We start from the raw sequence: 26,397 nt of genomic DNA on the forward strand, positions 1-26,397 counted from the left end.
CAGGTTTAAAACAAACAAAAGCAAGTATTTTTTCACACAATGCACAGTAAACCTGTGGAACTCCTTGCCAGAGGATGTTGTGAAGGCCAAGACTATAACAGGGTTAAAAAAAAGAACTAGATAAATTCATGGAGGATAGGTCCATCAATGGCTATCAGCAGGGCTGGCTTTAGGAAGCGTGGGGCCCAATTTGAACAGTTTCGACGGGGCCCCGGCAGGGATGACTTTAAAAAAACCGACACACATGGGGCTTGTACTCACCAGGTGATGCTCTGAGTCTTCGGCGGCGGGTCTTTCACTTGCTCCAGGTCTTTGGAAGCACTGAAGGGCCCACCGCCGAAGTGCTGCTGAAGATCCGAAGCACCGCCATGTGAGTAAAAATTAAAAGGTGCCTCTAGCCAGGGAAGGGATTCTCACTGGGCGCGGGGCCCTCTTAGGCGCAGGGCCTGATTCCGGGGAATTGGTGGAATAGACCTGAAGCCGGCCCTGGCTATTAACCAGGATGGGAAGGGGTGGTGTCCGTAGCCTCTGTTTGCCAGAAGCTGGGAGTGGGTGACAGGGGATGGATCACTTGATGATTGCCTGTTCTGTTCATACTCTCGGGGGCACCTGGCATTGGCCACTGTTGGGAGACAGGCTACTGGGCTAGATGGACTTTAGTCTGACCCAGTATAGCCGTTTTATGTTCTTATGACAGCTCTACCAAAACAGGAATCAGGTTTGGAGGCTCCACTAAACAGTAGTGCTGGGTAAAAGTGGGACTTGATCTCCAGATAACTGCACTACATATCTAAGAAACTGGAATTCCTTTTAGAGATGTTGCAGAGGCTGTCTGGGCCCCAATTCAATGGGCTCTAATCTGCAGAGATGGATCTAAAAGAGCCATTTGGGCAGTCTTTGGGTGGATACAGGTTGACCTTTCACTCTCTCAGAAAATGCTAGAAACAGACTGGGAGAAATTCTGAAGGATCTTTTCCAGTTCAAATAGCAGGAGAGGGCTCTGATGACCTCAAAAGTGTGGAGTTTAACCTCTCCTTTATTACGAGGCACAGAAAAACCATAAGATGGACCACTTGGTTCAAAAATTTTGGCTGAGGTCCTAGTGGCACGTCCTTATGGACTACTGTATAAGGCGGCCCTGCTATGAGAGCTTAGATCTCCTACTTGTCAAGCTGAATTTATAGCCACTAAAAAGGCAATCTTCAAAGATGTGTGTGTGTGTGTGACTCTATGATCCCCTCAATGCCTACTAGCAAAGGGTTCACTGTCATGTAACAGCAACTCCTATCAGGCAGGGCCGGTGCAAGGATGTTTCGTGCCCTAGGCGAAACTTCCACCTTGCACTCTCTTGCGCCCCCACCCTGAGGTGTCCCCCCCGCAGCAGCTCCCCACCTCCGCCCTCAGGCACCCCCCCCCCCAGCTCACCCCTGCCCCGCCTCCTCTCAAAGCACGCCGTTACTGCTTCACTTCTCCTGCCTCCCAGGCTTGCGGCACCTAAGCTGTTTAGCGCCGCAAGCCTGGGAGGTGGGAGAAGTGAAGCAGCTACTGTGCACTCAGGGAGGCAGGCAGGCAGGGGTGGGGAGTTCCCCTGCGTGCCGCCCCCCACCCCACTTGCTGCAGGCGGCCCTCCCCACGCTCCACTGCCCCAGATCCCTTTGCCTAAATGCCGGCGGTGACAGAGGTGGCTGAAGATCCATCCGCCACGCTCGCTGCCGAAGAAAATGGCGCTCTCCAAATCCGAGTGCCCTAGGCGACTGCCTAGGTTGCCTAAATGGTTGCATCGGGCCTGCTATCAGGCCTGACAAATTCACTAGACCTAATTCATTGCTGTTGTGGTATTTATCTAGAAAGAATGCTTTGTAAGGTGCCAAAGGAAAACTTGTGTCATACTGGTCAGCATAATCATCGCATGATGTATGTCTGGGTAACAATTAAAAAGCTGTGTATGCCGAAGAGATGTTTAAACCAAGCAATCCAGGTAGGGGTGATAAACAAGGTTTTCCTAGATGAAGGAATGTTGATTTACTTGTCTGCCTAGGACTCTGACAAACTGAGAATTGTGCAAGTCAAAGCAAGCTTCATTTGCATAGTAAATCCACAGAAAGAACAAATTAGCAGAAGGATGAGAAAACAGCATCAGCAGCACAGTGTCTGCACACCAGCAGGGCAGAAGGATTTTGTCTGGGGATACACATCAAAAGAATTACAAAGGTTACCTGGACTATAATAGGGGGAAAAGACACTGTGGTTGTCTATTAGTGAGGGACCAAAGAATAGAGGTTTTTGCATCAACGAAAGCTGGATCCTGGCCGGGGATGCGGGCGGGGAGGGAGGGAGGGCTTGTGACGCTGAGAGGAAGCTTTAGGTGAGAAACTGCCTTAGGCTATGGCTACGGCTACACTTGAAACTTCAAAGCGCTGCCGTGCGAGTGTGGTTGCAGCACCAGCGCCGGGAGAGAGCTCTCCCAGCGCTGCGCGTACTCCACATCCTCTACTAGTGTAGCTTGCAGCGCTGGGAGCCGTGCTCCCAGCGTTGCAGCACTGTTTACACTGGTGCTTTACAGCACTGTATCTTGCAGCACTCAGGGGGGTGTTTTTTTCACAACCCTGAGCGCCAAAGTTGCAGCGCTGTAAAGCGCCAGTGTAGCCATGGCCTTAGATAAGGATTGCAGCCTAAGTTAAGTTTTAGTTGCCAGAACACACTTTATTCTTTTGTTGTGTTTGTAACTATTTGTTTCTATTATCTTTGTTTAGTATCACTTACATCTCTGTCCTTTATTAATAAACTTATTCTTGGTTTTACTGTAAGTTCATCCCAGTGCGATATGTAAAGTGTGAATTCACTGCTGTACACTTTCTCTTTGGAGACAGCAGACTTGGTAATTTCTATCATTACCTGCAAGGCAAAGAAGGCTGGCAGATTCCTAGGGAGTTTGGGTGGCTATCGAACTGGGATGACAGAGAGCTATCACTCAGTTTAACATCAACAAATCTCTCTTTTGCTAAAGCAGCAACATCACCCATAGATCTGGATGCCCAGAGGAAGTGTCACAACATGGTATAGAGTAAAGGTGGCTAGATGTTTGAAGGGGGACCCAATAACCATGATAACACAGCACTGAAGTCACAAAAGGGTGGGGTGTTTCTGACCAGAGGAAAGTCATGAATGAGTGCCTGAGAAATCCAGCAACTGTTGGGTATGAGAAAACTCTGACCTGTGACAGGAGGATGAGGAGCAGATAATTGGACTCTTATCAAGCTCATGGATAGCTCAGAGTGTTTTAGGGCTAACAGGGATTCCAGGATAGCTGCTAGAGAGGTTTCTAAGAGAGGCATGTGTTTTTGTAGAGCCCAGATAGAGAACTATTTCCATTTTACTCCACAAGTTACTCTAGTGGAGTCTTACTTGCTACAAGCCTAAACATTACAGACTTCAGCAGAGCAGGATCTGTCTGTGCATGTTAGCCAGCCAGCTTCCAGGCTGTCAAGTGCAATAATAATGGGCCCAGGAACAGGATCTCTCGCCCATTCTGAGTGACCTGGAAACGTGATAGGAGGTCAGTGTTGACAGGTTCATCAGAACAGAATACAAAAACTGCCTGGGTCATGCTGAGGCTGCCTTCTGTCCAAGTTTCCTCAGGCCCATTGGCATCAGCGCAACAGATGGCTAAACATACGTAAGTACTGGTATTCAAGGGATGAGGAAGGTGTCAGACAGCCTGGACTTGATCCCCCTCTGGAGTAAAACAACTGGCTTTTCTAGTTCTGGTCTACAGCAAAACAGCTCTGTTCTTGAATATTTCCTCTTGCAGAAGATGCTCTGCAGAACTGAGTCCGTGACAGACCACTTGTGATTGTCTGAGTACTGTCTATTGAGCCGATCCACTAGGGTGTTCTACACGCTTGGAAGATGCAGAGGCACTAGTATGATGTGATGATGAATGCACCAGTCCAATAGATGGTTGATTCCTGGAACAGTGGAATTGATTGTGCCCCTGAAGCTTGAGTGAAGCTCTGACTGATGTGTTTTTGGGTAAAACTTGAGTTGACTGATAAGGGTCAATATAGTGTGGGGCCTACCCTGTGGGAGGTAAATTCTTGATGCTGTGGAATCCAGCACTGTTTCTACAAACTTTGAATAGGAATGAGATTGGATTTCTCTCTGTTGACTCTGAGACTATGTGAAGGAAAGCGTCCCAGTTACTTGGATGGAATTGTTCATTTGTTGAGGTGATTGTCCCTGAGTTAGTCAGTCATCAAGGTACGGGTAGATATATATCCTTTGTCTTCTTAAGTGAACTGCCAAAACCACTAAACACTTGGTGAACACTCTTGGAGCTGTGGAAAGATCTAAGGGAAGCATGCCATATTCATACAGTTATTTTCCCATCAGGAATTTGAGTTATTTTCTTTGGGCTGGATGAACTGCCATATGGAAACAGGCATCCTGAAAACTGAAAGCCACAAATCAGTCTTAAATATCAAATATGGGCATTATGAAAGCTAGGGTCACCATCGTGAATGTGAAACAATGGAAGAATTTGTTGAGATGTCAAAGGTTCAGGATGGGGTGTCAACCGCCTTTTCTTCTTTGGAATTAGGAAATAATTAGACTATACCTCCTGCCCCAGAACTCCACAGGCACTTCTTTCATTGCTCCAAGTTGCAGAAGGGAATCTCTCTCTCCTTCCTTAGCAATATCTTGTGAGGGGTGTCCCTGAATGGAAACAGGGAAGGGGGGTGGAGGGTAGGGTTGGACTGGAACTAGGTAGGATACTCCTTTTCTATAATCTCCAGGATGCATCAACCCCAAGGTTATCCAAATCCATACCCGCCCCTCCAAATCTGCAAAAGGCAGTTGCCAAAAGGGGGGAAGAGGAGGCTAGCTCCAGCATTTCTAGATGGCTCAACTGTGGCTTCAGACCGGCTGACACAAGGTCGATGAAAAGTGTGTGGCAGGAAGGTCTCTTTCTCGGGAATCTGTATCTCTTCCTCAGAAAGTCTAATGATCTCTTCTGGCTATAGTAGTGGGAGAAAGGCCTGAAAACTACCCCAGAGAGAGGCAGCTTATACACTGCTTTCTCCTTGGGGCAGTGTATATAACCCCAGACAGTGCACAGTCAGCTTCTAAGTCTTTTAAAGTGTGCAGGGCTTCATCAGTACTTTGTACTAATAAGGTCATAGCCTTCACAGGCTCCCTGATGATCATTTGGACCTCTTTTGGTATTACAAAAGACTGCAGCAGTGAAGCTCTGCACATCATGACTGAGGTTGCCATGGAACATGCTGCTATGTCTGAGGTGTGCAGATCAGCCTGCAGGGAGGTATGGGCCACCAGCTTTCTCTCTGTGCTCCTGAAGGAGCTTTTCTACAGATTAATACCCTGTCCGAGTTTAGGAAGTTATATTTATCAAGGTATGCTTGGTAGTTTGATAAGTACATCTGCAACCTACTAGAGGAATAGGCTTCTTTGCATCCTTGTTCTGTAGAGTCATTCTGGTCCCTCCTGCTTAGATCTCTCATGAACTACCACAACTGCAAATCCCAAGGTCAATTATAGAAACATTTGAACTTCTACGAGGGAACCTAGCAGCACCTGTCTCCCTATTCTGATGTGGGTAACACTCAGGATGGACTCTGCCACAGGTCTTTAGCTGGCTCATTCATTGGTATTGCCATTCTCCCAGGAACATAGGAATGCAGAATCTTTAATAGTCTATGACACTCTTCCTACACTCTTTCTAATAGGATTTCCAGGATTTTGGCCATTCACCATGATAGCTCCTAGAAGGCATGGTAGTTAGCTGGTTGGACTGGAATAGCAGGAGTGACAGCTTCACTGGGTGAAGAGGAGGATATTGCTGCTGGAATGAGCTGATCCTCTGCTTCTTGCAGACATTCTGCTCAACGTCTTGCTCCTGTTGCTGTAAAATGTGTTGCAGAAGCTGACCCTCTTGAGATGACTTATGAGGAGAGAGACTTGACTGAGGCAGGAGCAATGGAAGAAATCTTCCTGCTGGGCTTCATGCCACAGGGAGCCCGGAATGGCCATGACTGCAATTTATATGGATATGGGATTGCAGGCCAGGGAGGAGGTAACCAGAGAGGATGTTTGTCTCAAGATTCCCAATGCCTTCCTTTATAGAAATGTCCCTGGAATTCCCTGACAGATCAACTTGGCTAACAGGGAGGGGAGCATGACAACAGAGAAGTGATAGCTCCCTGCTTTGTCAGAAGCAGATGAAGAAAAGGTGTATATTTCTTCCATAGGTGAAGTCACTCTTTCACATATTCTTGGGACCCCTGAAATATTCTCCACTGGTACCAAGGTCATAGTTGCAGGTAGTACTGAGGCTAGGTGCTTCTTCGCATTAGAGAACAATGGTGACGCCGGTTGTTGGATTATCATTAAATCACTTGGTACGATAAATCTCTTCAATACTGAAAAGGTCAGAACCAGAAGAATCTCCAGCACATCAATTGCAGAGTGGTCGGTACAACTGGTTGTGAATGCTGCGGTGCCAATGTGTTGGTACTGGTAGAGGTATGGACGATGTCCTTAGGTGGTTCTGTGGTTGTTCAGTGACCAGCTAAGGTCAAGGCATCAGCAGAACTTGATCTGTGCCTTGAATTGCCTCTTGGTTAAGAAACATGAGTTGGAGCATATATGGTAAGATTTCTGCTTTTATGTACCAGGTCTCAAGGAAACAGACCTGTGTCTGCTGTCAAGTTGAGAAAGATGCTCTCCTAAGCCTTTCTCCAAAGATTGGGCAGAGGTGAGCTTAGATGCTCCTCCTGACTTGGTAGTTGAAGAATGTACCTTCCTTCAGAAAGAGAGAGCCTACTAGCAAGGGGCAGGCCTGCGGCATACTGGAACACTTGTGGAGATAGTCTGATCCAGTTTGGTAGTCTTCTTCCCTCAGGTTCAGAGGAGGGCTTATGGAGCTTTCCAAGAGGAATATTTTAAGGTTGCATACCCTCACTTTTTGTGAACTTCAAGAAAAAGCACAACATATTGAGCACTGATCTGGCGTATGTGCTGCATCAGAAGTAGTACTTAGAGTGACCATCATAGATAAGAATAGCTGCCTCACAGGAGGAACAGGATTTAATACTGGAAACTTGGTTCCACCATCCCAAAGAAGCTCTGACACTGGGAACAACTGAAGGACGGCTAGTCGCACTCCACCCGTGATGCCCATGGGTGGGATGGCATGGGGGCATCAGGGGTGCAGATGCAGCCCAAATGGACACAGCTTTTCAAAAAAATCCAATCTCACGCACATGGGTATATGCACACCAGAAGTGGAATGCATGTGGCCATTAGTCAAAGAGCTGATTTTCCAATATTTTGCTTTAAAATTTATTCTGGGTCTTGGCTCCACACAGACTAATATTTACATAGATTTTTCCCATAGTGGAGTCTCTACTTTCTCTCTTCCAGATTCAGTAGCTTAGAATATTGTGTTTATATTTATTTGAAAATTTTGAGTCTTAATGATTTCAGATCTTAAACTCATTTAACATTAACAGGGAACTGAAAGGCTTTTTATTTAAAAACAAACAAAAATGGAGATAAAAATACCTTAAAATACTATTAATAAAAATCAGTTTCTCTGCTGCTTTTCATTTCACAAGATCCCACATTTCTTTACATAATGTAAATATAGGAACTAACCTCCCATCACTGAAATGCAGCCATCTCTGGACTGGAACATGGCTATTGTAGAGCAATGCAGCACCCTTACAAATTCCTGTAATGCTATGTTTTCACTTTTAGTCTGCCACCCTGTGATTACTCAATGTTACTACACTAATGTGCATGTAATGTGCTTAGTGCTAATAAATGAACAAACATTGTTCAAAGGGTCTCCATGCCGCATCAATATGGATATTTCTTTTTTCCTGCAGTCACCTAGCTGCACTAAATTAACACCACAGGCAAGGGGTGAAGAAAAAAACCTATACCCATGAATGTAATATTTTCTGGATCTTCTCAGCCTCTATCACAATCTCAGCAATTTTTTAAAACCTCCCTTTATTTTGTATTTGATTTTTGTGTTAGTTATAGCACACTGCCTCCAATAATATGTACTACTATGATACATTCTGCAACATTTAACCCCTTTTCCCAGTTGTCATTCTTTAGCTTCACAGCTTAATGACACAGAGTCAGTAGATCACAATATGACCCTGTTAAAAAATTTTTAATGCCATTTTTACAAATTACAGCATAATGCACTGATTACCAGGATGAAAGCAAAGTCTAGGCGTATGTCTGGAGACCAAATAAAAGAACGTTTGAACATCTGTTCATCCTACAAATGCCTTTAAATGCTTTGATTTTCCCATAATCATTTTGTTTCATCATTTCACCCTTTTCTGAATGTGTATCCAACAGCCTCAGGACAGCAGCCAGAGATCTGCAGTAATAGCACACTATAACCAAAGTTCCTGGGCACACTTAAGTTTTCCTCTTAAAGTTACAACAGGGAAAAAACCCGGTTCTCAGCATATAGCACCAGCTCTTGGTCCTATAAAATATTGTGCTCTGCTAGACGAGCAGAGTGAAAGGACAACACACTCTTCAAAAGGGGTTTATAATACAGACTTATTAAGCACTAGAATGCTGTTCAACCAAAGAGAGGGTTATATTGACTCAGTAAGTATTCCTAATCTGTATGTTTTCAGATGGATTAAGTTCCAGAACAATTGATTGGCCCATTCAGACTGCTTTGAAGAATGCAAAGAGAACTGGGTGGAAACAGAGAAGGAATTCAGAAAGTTCAATAGAAAATGCTATGTAACAATACATACCTTGCACTGATTGGCTGCCTGCCTTCCATCCAGAAGTATCAAAAAGTCCTTTACAAACTGTACAGTCAAGAATCACTTACCCATCACCAAAATGCTACCATCTCTGGTGTGGAATGCAGCAGCCAGCAACATTAGTACATAGCAGTTTAGGATAAAACACAAAGACTATCATGTTCTACTGAAACTCACACAGCTATTTTAGGACTGGCAGTTGTTGACCCAGTCTGGTATTTGTTGAGGACACCAGAGCCAAAACCTCTACACTTGTAAACAAAACAAAAAAACCCAAACAAAAACATTCTTCTTAAGCATACTACAAATTCTTTAGTAACTGCAAGCGATCAAAACTTCACTTTTGAGTTTTCCCGAAATTATACCAATAATTCTTAGATTAAACTGATATAATACACAGGCATTCCCTTTGTGTCATCTATTTAACAGTTTTTTATAACACCCATAGTATCTAAGTGCTAAACGGGAGTGCAGTATTGAGTAAAGGATGCAATATGGGATTTGATAACGACTTAACAGAAAGAGAACGCAATAAACATTCTATGAAAAATTGTCTTGGGGGGATATGAGAGAGGAGGATGGGAGAGAGGACACATTTTCCTTATAGGAGGATACATTTTCCAGCGGGGCTGGCAGCACAAGTCATATTAAGCCGTAACTGGAGTTGCCTGCCTAATTCCTCATGGATCACACTGAAAGCATACCCCATCATCTTAAAGGATGTGCTAAAGCTTTGGCTGGGACTCACTCACTCAGCAGAAACTGTTTGGGATTATTCCACAAAGCAATTCCTCTGATCTGATTTAAAGGGACAATGTGTCAAGCTAGTTTAGGCACCAAATTTGCCCTGCCTCAAGAATGTTTAGTAGGAAATGTTCTCTGGATAGTAAGTTTTTTGCTCCTTCCAGTTCATCCCTGTCACCAAATAAATAAATCCTACAATATTTTGCTCTGCTGAAAAAAAGCCACCCAAACCAGCAGAAAGGGCACAAACTAACGAACAATCCCTATTCCCATTACTGGATGGCTGATCAATAATGCTTTCACAAGCAAGAGAGTAAATGATCTATTATGATTATTTGATTAGCATTCTATGAGATCTAAAGAAATATACTGGCCTGGTGCATTTGGCCCCATCTCATTCTCATAGCTGGTCCCAGCGACCACACCACTTACTGACGATGAATAGCGTTACTCCTTTTGATCAAATGACAGGGGTGAATGTTTTGGTGTTGTAAATCCTTAGTTCAATCCCTGCTCAAGAGTGCAGCATCTGAATGTGTACAACCATTGTTAATATCAGTGTTAGGGTGGCTTACGCTCTAGAGGAAACATATAAGGGACACTGAGAACTGTTATCCCCAAGCTTTTATGAGGTTGGGGCAAAAAATCAGAAGTACCACCTATGAGAGCCTTCTAAACAGCTAATAGTTTCTAAAGCGCCTTCGAGATCTTCAGTTTAAAAGCCCTTATAACTGCAACATGGTATCTTAATTTAATGAAATAAAGACAGTCACTATTTCCACAGGCAACTTTGTGTTTCATTCTCACAAAACATGCACTTTGGTTACAAAAATTAAAGCAGTTCCAGCACATATTCTCTTAGCAATGATTCAGAATAGCTTAGCCTCCCAATTTCCTAAAGAATCAAATAAATAGCCAGAAGACTCACAAAAGCTGTGTGAAATATTGTAGAAAAGCAGTTCCGAACTGCCAGACTAGGAAACATAACAATACAGACCCTGAAATGATCTGCTTATGATGATGTTCTAACACTGCATGCAGACTGTCAAGATATAGATCACTTATACAAACTTTCATACCTGTCTCTCAGACAGCAACTCACATTATTAGATCTGAAAGAATCCAAAACATCTATTTTAATTTTCACCATTTACATTGGGTATATTTTGCCCCTCACTCAGTTTGGGGCATGAAATAGACTGCTTAGTTTCATTTACTGGTAAAATTTCCCAAATGCTACTGGGTTTGTATTTCCCACCTTGCTGCAGAATGCTTAAATTAAAAGAAACTTAAAATATTTCACGAAAACATTTCTATCAACTGTAAAACTGTACAAATTGGCAGGTGACACTTGCCAAGAGGGACAGCAGGGAGATTCAAACAGAAAACTCAGAACAAACAGATTCTGGAGGCCAAGCGTAGTCATGAGGATAGGAGAACTTTCCAGCTTCAGTCCAGGTAGAAGGCGCCCTTATAGGATGTTACTGAGATAAAAAGCCTTTCAAAGTCCAAGGTTTTCAGATAAGAAATAAGTTCCACCTGAATTCATTTTGGTGTGTAAGCCTTTTAAAGACGCTTCAGACCTCAGCTAGAAGGCCTCTTCTGCCTTCTCAAGACTGAATCATTTTCTTCTGTGTGTCAAAGACGTATCTTTTAAAGAGAAGGCTGACAGTAACAGGCTGGGCTGAGTCAACCTTGCTGCTTTCATCCTCTTTGGCTGTATCTCCCTTCCCTGCCTTGGATTTCTTCTTGGAGGGGACAGTGAGAAACACCTTTGTATCTGGCTTGAGTCCATCTGAAAAAATCAAGAACATATATGACAAAAAACTGCCTGTCAGCATTTCAATATTACAAGTGTACATCTGAAAATAATTAATACGTGAGTTCATCATTGCAATACATCTCATTTCAAGGATTTATTGGCTAAAACTAAAATTATGAGAATTCTTCAAAAGTGCAGTTCAGAATAGTTATTCCCCGCAATCCAATATAGTCTCCTGCATCCTCATTCCCAGATCCAAGTTCTTTGCAAGCTCTAATACAGTTACCCCTCAAGCCACCTCCTTCCAAAGTTCTGAGGAGATAAATAGTAATGGATTTTTAACAAATCAGATCAAATTGATCTAGGCCTTTAAAACTCTACAGACTTCCCTCTTTATTCTGCATGGTTGCTTTCCAGCAACCTCTTCTTTCTTGTGAGTGGATTTGGGGCCTAGCATTTTTTAAAACTCAATAAGAGTCATATGTAACCTTGCTCTATTTCTGAGAAACAAAACCAACTTGCCCAAAAAAATTCATATAGAATTCTAAAAAGAACATAAGTGACAAATCAAAGATTAAAATCCTGAAAAATGTAGCTCCATAGGCACCAGAGGTCTTGAATACCTTTGGTCCATTACCTAGACTGGCCAAAAGTACACTGCTCAACACACCACAAGGAAAGCAGTGTTGTTTCTGACTAAAGCACCACATATGTTAACCAGTTACAATTTTTTTTACATGGCCAATCCTTACGAGGATCAGAATTTGGGGGAGCACGACCGGAAGTTTAAATACTATGCTCGAAAAGGATTTAAATCTTCTATGTTCAAACAGGAATATCTGCCCTTTTCTACCTAAACAGTAGGGGTTTTATTTACCATTTTTATGTTATTTTAACTGGTCACATTGGTGACATTTCAGATAAGAGATACAAGGTAGCCAAGTCCAAATAAATGCTGCAAAACAGGGGAGATACTGCTCCTTGGAGACTGCTCTTGAAGCCTTTTCTTTCTTAAAGCAGATGACAGAGAACCTCTGAAGCATATTCAATGCCACCTATCTGCATACTCCAAAATGGAGCTCTCGGGCATTTGGCCAGTTTCAGTTCAGGTGTTTTTAACCTGTGGTGTCATCTAACCTTATCTCAAACACTTAATCAGCTTCTCCCACCTCATTCTGAAATTCAGAGACAGAGTCTGGTATCATGGCTTGACAAAAAGATTGAGATGCTTATGATTTACTGGAGACAGGAGGTCTACAAGCACATGTGATTTGCTCCATTACAGACATATCTAGTGGGTATTAAAGCTGATTGTAGGGACTCAGCACCACAGCCACCTTCTCTTCTTGCTATGTCAGATAGTAAATTGCTCCAAGAGGCACTCACAATGTGCTGCAAAAGTGTGGGGGTGGGGGAGTAGGGGGAAGGAATCACACCAGCAAGAGAATAGGAAATAAGCAGGTGCTGCAGCAAAACCATTACCCCAGGGGTCGGCAACTTTTCAGAAGTGCTGTGCCGAGTCTTTATTTATTCACTCTGATTTAAGGTTTCGCGTGCCAGTCATACATTTTAATGTTTTTAGAAGGTGTCTTTCTATAAGTCTATAATATATAACTAAACTATTGTTGTATGTAAAGTAAATCAGGTTTTAAAAATGTTTAAGAAGCTTCATTTAAAATTAAATTAAAATGCAGAGCCCCCCAGACCAGTGGGCAGGACCCAGGCAGTGTGAGTGCCACTGAAAATCAGCACGCGTGCCATAGGTTGCCTACCCCTGCATTACACTGTCAACTATCCCCCTTCAATTCCTGTAAGGAGGGTTCTGAAAACACTGCCAAATCCTTGATACATAGCTCTCTGACATGCAGACCACTAAAATGCTCCATGTTGTAGGGAAGTGAGGACAATCAGGTGCTCTCTCCAAACACAAAGGGACGTGGGAGTATGGGAGAAAAGGAACACATAATATACGTACATAATTTAAAAAATACATGGCCTAGGGTTGGGGAAGTCAAATGTCAGGCAGCATTAACTTTGCATACTTTCTACAAGGCCTCTTGAAATGTATATGAATGACCAGTAAAAAGTTTTCTTCTTTTATCTTCAGATATTGGGATATAAAAAGCAACACTTATTTCATGTAAAAGTGACTAGGTTAGTTTCTCCCCAGTGGCTGAGAAGTTTGATGATAATTATCCTTGCATGTGGGAGTTACAATTAATCAAGTTAGTTAATACAGTAAAACCTGACCTCAAACACATACTATATGCCTCCACTACACCGTACAATTGTTTCTGTTGTTGCTGATTTTTATAAAACCCAAACCCAAGTGCTGTCCACATAAAACCTATTTTACAAAGTTCTTACTTGCATTATGACCATTTTTCATCATTAAAAATGAAATAATTTAATCATTTCATAGAAAGTACCTTTTTTTACATTTGGAAAGTATCTAGCACATTTTGAATGCTGGAAATAACAGTAATAATAATAGAAATGGAAAAAAACTATTAGCTGATCCAGTGTAGGTCCCTGCCTGTGCAGGATTTGTTCCCTATTGTACGTTTCCACTCTTTTGACCGATCTCATTGCAAATGTCCATAACTTACAGGGCTTCCTGTACTCCTCTAGGGAGACTGATTACTTTTCAGACTTCACCCAGTTTAGACAAGGAAGATATGCGGTTTCCCTTTCTTGGTCTCATCACTAGTATTATGTTGCTGCTGCTGGAACACTGCTGCTATTAGGAAGATGTTTAAATCCAAATTGTCTCAGAAAGGCCCATTTTCATTAACAACAAAAGATCATGAAATATTTCAAGTCATATTAACAGGTTGTGCAAGACACATTTTAATTAAAAAAAAATATCTAATTTGGGGGGTTAAAACTTGACAACAGTGGCCGAAATTTTCTATCTTGAGTGTCAGAAGCTAGCTACCTAATTCCATACTCAGGAACCCTTCCTCTTGACGACAGGAATAGGTAACTGGCTTGAGTTCCAGAGGTGCAATACAATCACAGTTCCAAATGAGCAGAGCATCCATAACTCCCACAGAAGCCACTGAGAGATGGGGAGCTCAGCACCTTTGAAAGTCAGGCCACTCATACAGGCCACTGCCTAAATTTAAGCACCCACATTTGAAAATTTTGATTTTAAGTAAAAATGATGAAAAAATGAAAATGGAGCCACACAAAGTGTAAAGAACTGTTGGGGGGGGGGGGAGGAGGAGGAGGCTTGTTTGTTTGTTTAGAGCAACCTCCTCTCCAATCCACCAAAAAAAATTTAAACCGAAAGAGAGGCCAAACTTTACCTTGTCTGCAGGCTCCACACCCATTCAGATTCAAACAAGGCATTATGTGCAAGAAGAGTTAGCAGGAGAGATGGAAGAATGTGGCAGTTCCTACAAGCAAAATCATGGGCTGCCAGCCAAATGCAGCTCAGGTATTATTAAACTTGCAAGGTATCTAAGTTACTTAATCAGATCCCATGGCCCTCATTTTGCAAACAGATTAGGTGGCTGGCATCATACCCTGACAAATGGCAGTTGCTGTTTTTTTCACTCTGGTGCCAGGAGGTCTATGACTGAAGAGGCTCTATGATACGAGCAGCACAAAGGAGCAAGCAGAGAGAGACAGGCAGAGAGGCACAATCTAGACTTCATCTACCTCCGTGGATTTCTCGCGTTACACACAATGCATACTTTACATTTTACAAAACCCAGGAAATGAAGGGAAATATATCTGTCACCGAAGAAGACATCAGTCCTTTAATAGCTGAAATGACAGATATTTTTAGATGAAACTCTAGTTTAACTTACTTACATTAGAGGTCTAATCTCTCCTGAACAATGAGTATGTTAGCTTGAATACATAGTGAGAAATCTGTTCCATTAATTAAATGCTGCCTGTACTAGGATTTGTAGCAAATGTTAATAGATTTTTTCCCTTCCTCTGTTGAACAATTACTTTATTTTGCCAAGTTGCTAATGGATTAAATTTAAAAGGTCTCTGTGTTAAAAAAGACTTTAGCTTCAAAGTTCTAACACGCACCTTGCCCACATTGCTGGGAAATATCTACATATTAATATTATTAATGGGCAGTCCTCAGAGGCATAGTAGATAGCTGAAAGCTTAGCAAATTCATTCCCACCCATCAACCTGCTTTCACTACTAAGTATATAACATAACTCTCCCAGCCAGACCTTATTTAAAATGTATTTATACTGTAGACTAACCTAGGTTAGAGAAGGAAATGTGAATATACAATAGCTCCTGTTATTACTCTGTTGTAAATACCATGTCAGGACTCTCAAACTAACGATAGGATTCTTCTATTTTAGCGAGGACTAAAAGATTCACCCCAGATTGTATATTTCACAATTCCAGAAAATGCAAACTTTGCATGCAAATGAAAAAAAAAATCCTATGAGGAAAATTAATTTCAAAGCCTCAGAATGGCTTCATATAGCAGAAAAATAAAGATTTTTGGAACAGTTTTATATTTTCAACAATAAAATAGGTTTTGCCTTAATTTGTGTTAAATTAGTTTTAGTTTATAAAACAGATTTTCATAATTGCCAGATTTTCATAATTGCACAGGCAAAAATTCTTGTCTAATTGCAGAAAACATGCAATCACAACAATATGGTACCCCGATAACATGCAAAGAAATTCTGTGCTTGTATTTCTTCTTCCTCTTCTCCTATCAAATACCTGATACTTAGTATCTACCCAGTCCTATCTGGCAATAATTCAAAGGCTGTGCCAAATGGAGTTTTAAGGTTCCCCTGATACTTCATCATGGCATGATCACTTTCTTCTTCATACCTACCTGATTCCTCTAATAGGGTCTGATCCAAAGCCCAGTCACATCAATGGACCTTTTCTCATTATCTTCCATGGTCCTTGGATCAGGCCTATAGGGAAGAGACGACTTCATTGCTCCTAGTCAGTAGCCAGGATAGCAGATGAGCATTTCTCCCAATACTGCTCTACAAGAGGACCAATTAAGAGGTGCTGGAAAAACAGAAATCCTTCAGATTTCCCCTCTTCTTTGAGTTCACATAGAAATATCATTAAGTAAAAACAAAGCAAAAGTAATCCTCTGCTGCATACAAGAGTTCATGAAGAATTCTTCATACGTTCATTTATGATTTAGGTGCTGGCTAATATGGGTCAAACAGGTGGTAAACTCCTTCCAGAACTCACATGCTGAGAAGATACGTGAGGAGTGAATGCCAATTCCTCCATGCAAGTGATCCTCCCTCTACCTCATCAGATCCTCTCTCTAGCTTGACCCACTGCCTAACTCAAATCAATTCCTTCACTTCCACTTGAGTGTATTCACCCCTCTATCTCCTCTCCCCACTGCTGTATATTTTTTAACCTACTGCGTGTAAAAGACAGTTACTTGTTCCATAACTGGTGTTGTTCGAGATGTGTTGCTCTCATCCATTCCATATTAGGTGTGTGTTCTCGCCACATGCACCGGTGCTGGAAGTTTTCCCCTCAGCGGTATCCGTAGGGGACTGGCTCTGGCGTCCTCAAGTGGCGCGCACATGCCATGGTATACGGGGCACTGCTGGCTCCCTCCACCCTCAGTTCCTTCTTCCAGAAACTCCAACAGCGGGGAAAGAGGGGTGTCATAAACAGATAGTTAAGGGTTAATGTCTCTTTTACCTATAAGGGGTTAACAAACAGTGAACCTGGAACACCTGACCAGAGGACCAATCAGGAGACAAGATTCTTTAAAAATCTCGGTGGAGGGAAGTCTTTGTTTTGTGTGTTTTTCTTTGTCTGTTGTTCTCTCTGGGTTCTGAGAGCGACCACATGTACCTACAGGCTCTCTAATCTTCTGTTCAAATTTAGTAAGTACAAAAGTAGAAAGGCGGTTTAGTCTTTTTGATTGTTTTCTTTATTTGCAAATGTGTATTTGGCTGGAGGTTTTAATGTGTATTTGCTGGAAAGATGTTTAATTTGTATGTATGCTGGGGGAGGATTCTCTCTAGTGTCTATAAGCTGAAAGACCCTGTATATTCCATCTTGATTTACAGAGATAATTTTACTTTTTATTTCTTTTATTAGAAGCTTTTCTTTTTTAAAGACCTGATTGATTTTTTCCCCTTGTTAAGGCTCAAAGGAACTGCGTCTGTACTCACCAGGGAATTGGTGGAGAAGGGAAGGGGGGGTAATTTTCCTCTTTCTTTTAGATAACGGAGCTTGAATCTGTATGCCTCTAGTGAGGAGAAAAGAGGAGGGGAGAAGATAATATTCCTCTCTGTTTAAGATTCAAGGAGTTTGAATCACAGTGATCTCCTAGTGTACCAGGGAAGGGAGGATCTAGGAGAAGAAAGGAGGAGGGGAATGGTTTATTTCCCTTTGTTGTGAGACTCAAGGGTTTGGGTCTTGAGGGTCCCCATAGGAGGTTTTGGGGGGACCAGAGTATACCAGGCACTCCAAGTCCTGGTTGGTGGCAGCACTACAAGATCTAAGCTGGTAATTAAACTTAGGGGGATTCATGCTGGTACCCCATCTTTTGGACTCTAAGGTTCAGAGTGGGGTTTTATACCATGACAAGGGGGGTCATGGAATGAACATGAACAACACATCTCAAAAAACACAAATTCGAGTGCTTGCTCATGTCCATTCCATATTAGGTGACTCCCAAGCAGTACCAACCGAAGCAAGTAGGAGTTCATGGATGTGTAGATTGCAACACAGCTCTGCCAAACTGAGTGTCATCTCTGGCCTCCTGTGTGATGGCGTGATGCGCTGTGAATATGTGAACCGAAGACCATGTCACGGCTCTGCAAATATCCTGGATGGGAATGTGCTCCAGGAAGGCTGCCAAGGACGCCTGGGCTCTAGTTGAATGGGCCCTCACATTCAGCAGTGGTGGGACCTGTGGCAGCTTGTAACAGGTCCAGATTCAGGAGGTGATCCAGTTGGAAATCCTCTGTGAGGACACCGGAAGGCCCTTCATCCTGTCCACTGTCATGATGAAGAGCTGGGTTGACCTGTGGAAGGGCTTGGTACGCTCCAGGTAAAACGCCAGGACATGTCTGACATCCAAGGCTTGCAGCCTCCTTTCCTCGCGAATAGTGTGAAGCTTGGGACAAAACACCAGGAGGAAGATGTCCTGATTGACATGGAAGGAAGACACCACTTTCGGCAGAAAGGCCAGAGGGGGTCACAGTTGAACTTTGTCCTTGTAGAACACCATATACAGTGGTTCCGATGTCAGGGCTTTAATCTCCAACACTCGTCTCGCTGATGGGATCGCCACAAGGAAAGCGACCTTCCATGACAAGTGGGAAAGGAAGCAGGAGCCCATAGGCTCAAAGGACAGGCCCATGAGCCTAGAAAGAACCAAGTTAAGGTCCCATTGTGGGACAGGAGCCCAGACTGGCGAGAAAAGCCTCTCAGGAATCTTCTCAACGTGTCATGCAAAAAAATTGTCTGAGCTTGGATCGGTGGGTGGAAAGCGGAGATGGCCGCAAGGTGCACCCTGATGGAAGAGACGGCCAGCCATCGGTTCTTAAGATGAAGCAGGTAATCTAAGATAGATTGTAAGGTGGAGTGTGACGGAGGGATGCTATACTCAGACCCCCAGTGGGAGAACCTCGTCCACTTGGCCAGGTAGGTTGCTCTGGGGGCACGGGGGATACTGAGGCTGATGGCTTGTCTGAGGCTCCCACCACCGACCTGAGCCCTTGAGAAGGCTGAGTAAAACTCCATGGGTACCAGGCAGCTGGCCAGTGGCCCTGGAGCCATGGGTTAGATGGAGATACTGCCGACACCAAGGGTACCGCCAGTGCTGGGTTTTGGCCCACCGGCAATGACTCCTGTCCAATGCCGGAACTCGAGCCCAAGTGGTTGCTCTTAGGCGACCACGAGTGAGTAGATCAGCTATCCTGGTCGCTGCAGTGCCGACTGCTGCACCTGGATGCTCTGGATGAGTCCCTTCTGCAGGTCCTCGGAAATCAGCAGTGCTTGGCGACGGCGTTAAAATGATCCACGCCTCAAGCTGCTTGACTGGTACTGGGATCTGGAGTGGGTCGGTCGTCAGGAAGACTTTCTCTCCAGTCTTGGGGATCCATGACATGGCAAGGCGTACCAAGGAGCTGTGGACTGATGACTCCACTCCTGAGACAGACTGTCCCGGGCTCGCGACGGGTGACGAGCTGTGGGTGAAACAGTGGACAGGTCCCAGTGCTGTTAATGTTGGGAAGGGTGGACCTCTGCAGGCCTGTGCCAGGTCACCGGCAAGGCATGCCTCGAGTCCTGTGGGTGGTGCCCTGAGTCCGGAGACCAGCGAGGGCTTCACCAAGCCTGCCTCTCTGCTTTCGAAGCCCGGTGGCTCCCTGTGGGTGAGCGCTGGTGGGACGTCCCCCACAATGGGGAGCAATGCCGCTGAGACAGGGACCTATTTAAAGGACTCAAGGTGTGTTTACCCCTAGACTGGGGTACTGCTGTAGCCAGTGTAGGTGACACAGGATATCCTGCACTGGCTGCAGGGCCTCAGGTGTTGACGGGACCTCTAGCTGGCAAAGGCCCCAGTCACTGTCTGGTGTGGCAGGCATGGGTCGGGGTGGGCTGGACCACTTGACCTGAGCTCGTGCCTGACTTCTGGAAGGAAGTATCGAGCTGTCCTCCTCAGGCCTTGGCTCCCCTCCTGCCCTCTCCTTCCCCTTGCGGGATGTAGGAGATCTTCCTCTTCCAGTCTTCTTTAGCCGCCTGGCAGGTGCCAGGGAGGGGGATCGGCACCAGTCTGTTGACAGTGGGGTGCTGCATACTGATGTTGCGGTGCACGGAGCAGATTCAGACCTTGACTGCTCCGGTGCCAGAGTTAGCGTTGACTCCACTAGGAGTACCTTAAGATGAAAGTCCCTCTCCTCCTTAGTCCGAGGTTTGAATGACTTGCAGATATGGCACTTGTCACTCATATGCAACTCGCAGAGACACCTTCAACAACTATTATGCAGATCGCTAATGGGCATTGATTTCTTGCAGCGATCACATGGCTTGGGGACCAGAGCATGCCCCATTCCTAGGCTAAGTCCCGTTCGGGGCCCACCAAGTAAAAACACTAACACACTAAGGGAAACTGTTAACTACGTAAAACTGTTTTACAAGAAAAGTTTAAAATACTGAACAAAGCGAAAAAAGGCTAGCCGAAGCAGCAGATGTTCCAGCACCGTCACTGGCTGCAAGAAGGAACTAAGGGTGGGGGGCCAGAGCCGGTCCCCTACAGATACCACTAAGAGAAAAACTTCCAGCACCGGAGCACGTGGTGAGCACACACTCCTAATATAGAATGGAGATGAGCAAGCACTCGAAGAAGCAGCCTTGCTCCTTGTTCTTGTGGATCCCAGTCCACAGCTTCAAATAATCCTTTAGCCCATTCATTGCTCCATTCCTCCTTTTGTTTCGCTGTCTTCTGCTCCTCACCATTTTTTCTGACCCTGAAAAGGTCTGCTAAGGTGGACTTGGCTATTTCTCCTGAAGTCTAACCCAGTGGTTCTCAACCTGTGGTCTAAGACTTCCAAAGGGGTCCGCTCTGCCATTCAAAATTTTTATGGGTCTTCAAATGAAAAAAGGTTGAGAACCCCTTCCCCCTCCAGCTCTCCTCTGCTTTCTGTTCTCTTTCCACCTAGCCATTTCTGTTTACCTCATTCCCTGCTCTAGCTTTCCCTCTTTCCTTTCCAGGTTTCCTCTGCCTCCTCATTCCTGCTCCAATCTCCTTTACCTCCAGGAATGGCTCGTCTCCTTTAGAAGACTAAAGAAATGCTGAGTGATTGGAAAACTGTAAACGGCTGAATGCTACATACTTTGGGGGAAAGTAGTAAAAAAATGGAATAACTCCTGTGTGCCTAGCCAGAGAAGGAAGTAACAGCCAAGCCACTGACTAATCACAATATTGTGAACAGGTGGAATGATATACATATGGGGCATGCCCTCTAACCCAGCCAAAAGAGAGGAAAATGTATACAGCTGAACTTCAAACCCCACTCCCTGAAATAGGCCTGGGTGCCCCCTGCTTTAATAACAGTTCCAATTCTTTACTGCAATGACAATTACAGTGACACCTAGACCGGATATCACAAATTTCAATAGTTCCTTTCATGCTTAAAGATCCCAACATGCTTTATATACTGCATACTACCAATTACAGTTATTGGGGTCCCATAAATACTTCAGTATCAGCAATCTGCATTACTGGAACAGAGCTGCCTCTGGACTGACATGCAACAGGGTGGACAGTCAGCAGGCTCTACAGCTGGGTGGGGTTGAAGAGTGTGAATTTGAACCAAAGAGACAAGGGCAAACATTTACATGTATGTTCCATGGGAATTTTAAATCTAATCAAATACCTGCACACATTAGAACAGTCTACTTTAATGTGGTAACCGATTTCTCTACAGGAACTACTGCTAATGCTGCATAGCAGCGGTGCAAGTAATACTATAGATATGCCCCAGGTGTTTTTACCACCATGTCATGGAAGTCTGCTCTAAGCCAGAGCCCTGTCTACACTAATGGCTTAATACTAGCGCCTCTGCACCATTACTGGCTGTTACTGGAATATGGGTATTACTTATTCTGGTGTAGATGCATTTATCAGTGTTAGAGCCTATCCTTGATTTGTTGCTGGCATCTGCAAATTTCCAATATCACCTGGTGCTGTGGCACCATAGATCTCACAAACTAAACAAGAGAGGCAAGAAAAGCCCTTGGATGGGAGACCTTCAAGGAAAGTACAGGAGCTGCAGAAAGGCATCCTGGTAATTTAATGAGTGGCAATCTTCCCTCTGAATCAGTATTGAATGAATGCCATAGTTCAGTACTAGGGTCTACATGATGCTAGGCAGGACCTGTCTTTTGGAAACATAAAACCAAGGTACTAACTGTCTGCGGTGATGAAAAATCTCACAGCACTTTTCAGAAGACTAGGCTGCCCCAGTGTCCTCACCAAATCATGATTTGGGTAATTCTATTCTGCCTGCAGCAGCTAAATTACTCCTGAAGTTCCAGCTGGATATAATATCACTACATGTCCCCAACTACTGTACAGTTTTGCTATGCACTGCTGAACAGCTGCTGTGTTCCACCCCTGAGCATGCTGCATTTCAGTGGTGAGTGAACTGAGAGCTTGTGTGCAGGCGTCTGGAATGAAAGGCATTATTATAAGAGTTGTTATACTGGAACTGGAATTACCAAGTGGCTTTCATTATGGTCTTCTCATTATTAGGAAAGAGCTGCTCTTTCTTGATGAGGAAGAAAGAAGCTGTTTTAATTCTGGAGAATGACCTAGGTGAAGTTCAGGCCAAAACTGTATTTGGAAAACTCTCACATAAAGCTGGACACAACCCTTTCATGCACGGTGCCAATTCTGCACAATGGCTTGAACTGCACCCTCCGGCGGTCCTTAAAGGCACATTCTGTATCTTGGCTTTCACTGCTACCAATCAAGAAAGAATTCAAGAAAACAAAACTGTTTCCCAAGCACTGTTTGCTGGTGCTATAATTAATATAATCAAACAATTCCACAAATTGCTTCCAATTGCTGGCGTCACTTTCATGTTCAGAACCAGACTTTCAAAGAAGGGCCCTTCTTGTCATACACCCCTACAGAGGTAACTCTCGGTTCACACAGTGGTAACAAGGCCTCACTAAATAATATAGGGTAATTTGTACTGTAATAGGTCCCTAAGGCACCATGGACACAATTTGAAATGTCATCTAATTTTTCTTTTTTAATTAAAAAGCAGTTACTATATTTAAATGACAACACAAAAAAGTTCAGAGGGGACAATTTGAAGTTTCCCACAGCTTGCTGGGGGTCTTCTCAAGGTCAAGAAGAGTTTTATGGGCTCAGTAGTACACAGTAGGATTATTTCTTTAATTAGCTCAGTGTCCCCTCTGCATAAAGTCAGCATTTTGATTCATACTGCTAAATGGAACTCAGGCCCTAGTACTGCAAGCCCCAGACCAGAAACATTTACAGTATTTACTAACACCTCCATGATTTCTGGCTGCCCTTTCCCCCCGCCCTAAAAGAATCCTTAATTTACCACCTAGATCAAGCAGAATGTATCAAGTATGCATTCAGTGTGCCACTCATCCATAGGTTTACTGGTCCAACCCATAGTCAGCAAGCTGAATCTGCAGGATGATCGATGTGTGCAACTCAAATTTCTAAAATCAGTGTAGCATCGTCATGATGCCGATCATTAAAATACAATATAAATGCCAAGATCCAGCATCAAAATGTGATATGTCTAGAAGGATGTTTACATTCTGGTGACCCGTGTAAGCGTGTGGAGTCTCTGCTGCCCGAAGCACTGAGATGGGACAGGTTTTTCCATCTATCTGCTCCATTGTGCATTGTAATTTTGCTCCTTAAACCCTACATAAACCACTTGAACAAGCCACGTTATACACTGCCAGTGAGACAATCTAAACGTTCTGTACAAGGCCCTCTGTGGCTGCCAAAATATATTCCTAAGGGCAGCCTTATCCTCAGCGCCCACCCAGCATCTTCGCCAGCCCAAACTGAGACCCCCGATCTGAAGCAACAAGTCAGAGCTCTTCTGTATTTCTCAGTCAGTCAGATAGGTTAACACACACTTTCAGAGTACAAAACAGGGTCATGTTTTTTATACACTAAAAATTCCATGGCCATCTCATAGTCCACAACTGTACGTGTGCTGCACAGTGTGCCTACTTGTTGACGGTGGGATACAGCTTGGATCTTCTTGTTCCAGAAGTAGGCCAGGTTAACTTTTGGGGACATGGAGAAGCAAAGAGGAGAGTTTATGATGTTTTATATCTGGCCCACTGACCATGCACTGTTTACTTGTCTATTCTTGTACTGTAAGCTCCTCAGAGCAAGAGCCATTCGTCTTGAGTGTTTGCACATGTTGAGCATTACTGGAATAAAATAAAATAATGAGGACAATACTATTAATGTGAAGGGCGAAGCTGCAGCTTGATGTTTACAGGGACTCTTGCTAGAGTTTGACAGCAGAGAAATTATTGGTTGACCAGCTCTAGCTTCACGATCATACTGGGAAACATCCCAAGTTATTAAAAACAGCCACTCTGGGAACATAGTATTTTAAAAAAATTATTTTTCAGAAGCAATTGGTCACTATTATTTCAACCGCTGATGTGCATTTGTTCCCACTCTCCGTGGGCCTGCTTGGTGATCAGAGCACTCCTGCTAAAATAAGGTCGACCTTGCGTTGGTTTCCTTTAATCCAAGATCATTGCTGTCTCATATCTCTAGCCAAAAGGATTTAATTAGCAAGGTAAATATTGATAGTAAAACAATGACAGTGAGCCACAACTTGAACTTTGCTGTTAGCTTAACTATCCAGCACAGTCTTTCTGCAATTTAACAGATTTTGTGCACTATTGTGATGGCTCTGGTGCTGGAACTGGTTTTGCAACTTGAAAATCCATGCTACTTAAGGACCATGGAGCTAAAAGTCTCCCCTTCGCCTCATGCCCACCCTCTACACAAGTTCTGCCTCCCATATTGTCACAGTCCCATTACTTGTCTTCGTTCAAGAAAACGAAAAGTGAACAAGAGCCAGAAAACATTCTTTCTGGTTGAACTGTTCTTATGAATACAAGGAAGAGCAATTTCTGGCCAGAACACCAAGCACAGTTTAGGCAAGAGGACAAGTTCATCACTCAATTCCAGTTCTGCCAATACACATCAATCCTGACTGGCAACACTCCTCCAGTTCTATGCTGCACATACAGCGTTGTCAACATCCCTCATTCTTGTCCCTTAACTTCCACTATTATTCCTAGCCCTGGGACCAGGCATATCTTTGCCACTGGATCTCAAATCATATCTAAGAGCCTCTCTTGCATAAACTAAAATCTACTCTCTAATGAGTGTGTAGGCAAACTGAATTCAGTATGGTCAGGGATATTTGGGACAGTCTCTTAAAACAGGAAGTTTACTTAATAACGAAGGACTCTTGCATAGGTTGCACTATAGTAGGGTCTTTAATGTTTAAACTCTCATACCTGTAGGAAAGCAGTTGCCTCTCATGTTCTGAAGAGCATAACTCAAATTTCCGTGCTGATTAAGGGATACAGTATAATTCCATTCCAGTGCATGGGGACTTTACCTGTGAGAGTTCATAATTCTAAATCCTTGGTTGCACTGAGTTGGGACCATCTTCATCTCCTATGTGGATGTTTTGAAGCTAAAACATACACTGGTATGGGCCAACAGATGCCTCAGTTGACATAAAGTCAACCCTAATACCATAAAGAAATCAATACCTCTGGTCTGCACTAGGATAAGCAGCAGTATAACAGGAAATCTGGTTTGAATTCAACATAAAGGGCTAAAATTTCATCAGGGAAGCCTAATGAAAAACAAAAAAGTACAAATACACAATCTTACACCAGCCTGTCAGAAATGCATACGAGGCAGAAAAAGTTTTAAGTTAGCAGATCTGACACAGAACCAAAGGCAATTCATTACAAAGCTGCTTCAAATCAAAGTGCTAGATCTGTGGACCCATAATCCTCCCATCTTGCTTGCAACTCCTGATGTGGAGTAGGCACCACAGAAGCTAGTTAAGCTGACCCAACTCAACTGACTTATACTGGACATCTGCTACTTGGTGCTGGCCCAGAGTTTAAGTTGTGCGATATTCATCTTCCCATGGGCTGCCTTTTTAAAGCAATCCTGAACAATGGGACTTCAGAATAAAGACTAAAACAGTTATTTTTAAAAAAACTTCTAGGCAAAGGCCTTTAATGCGATTAGCAAGGGGAGGAGGATAGGGTAGCAGCTTTTTCTTTTTTATGTTATGTATATTGTGTGTAAACAAATATGCAATTTGCTTTAAAAAGATAAGGTGATTAAATTTTTATCAGGCCTTGTTCTCTGTTGTCACCACAACAAAGAGAATTAGGAAGAGGAAAGAAAGGCCTTTTTATTTGAATTATGTTCTTACCAGAGGTTCTCCACAGCACAGCTGAAAAGCCACTCAATGTTCTCTAAACAGGCCCTTTGATTGCATTTTATTC

General features: G+C 43.5%; 1 protein-coding gene across 3 annotated transcripts in view; it reads right to left on the minus strand.

The window, feature by feature from the left end:
* Window positions 1–8,190: 8,190 nt before the first annotated feature.
* EEFSEC (eukaryotic elongation factor, selenocysteine-tRNA specific) overlaps window positions 8,191–26,397 on the minus strand; it is a 180,281-nt gene continuing 162,074 nt past the window's right edge. For 2 of the 3 annotated variants that reach the window (XM_032802737.2, XM_075073364.1), the window contains one exon: window positions 8,191–11,367. In XM_032802737.2, the coding sequence (XP_032658628.1) occupies window positions 11,183–11,367 (185 nt within the window). In that variant the 3' untranslated portion in view covers window positions 8,191–11,182. The remainder of the gene's footprint in view (window positions 11,368–26,397) is intronic. The other variant, XM_075073362.1, reaches the window with a different exon arrangement.

Source organism: Chelonoidis abingdonii, chromosome 17, assembly GCF_003597395.2.
Source record: "Chelonoidis abingdonii isolate Lonesome George chromosome 17, CheloAbing_2.0, whole genome shotgun sequence".
NCBI lineage: Eukaryota > Metazoa > Chordata > Testudines > Testudinidae > Chelonoidis > Chelonoidis abingdonii.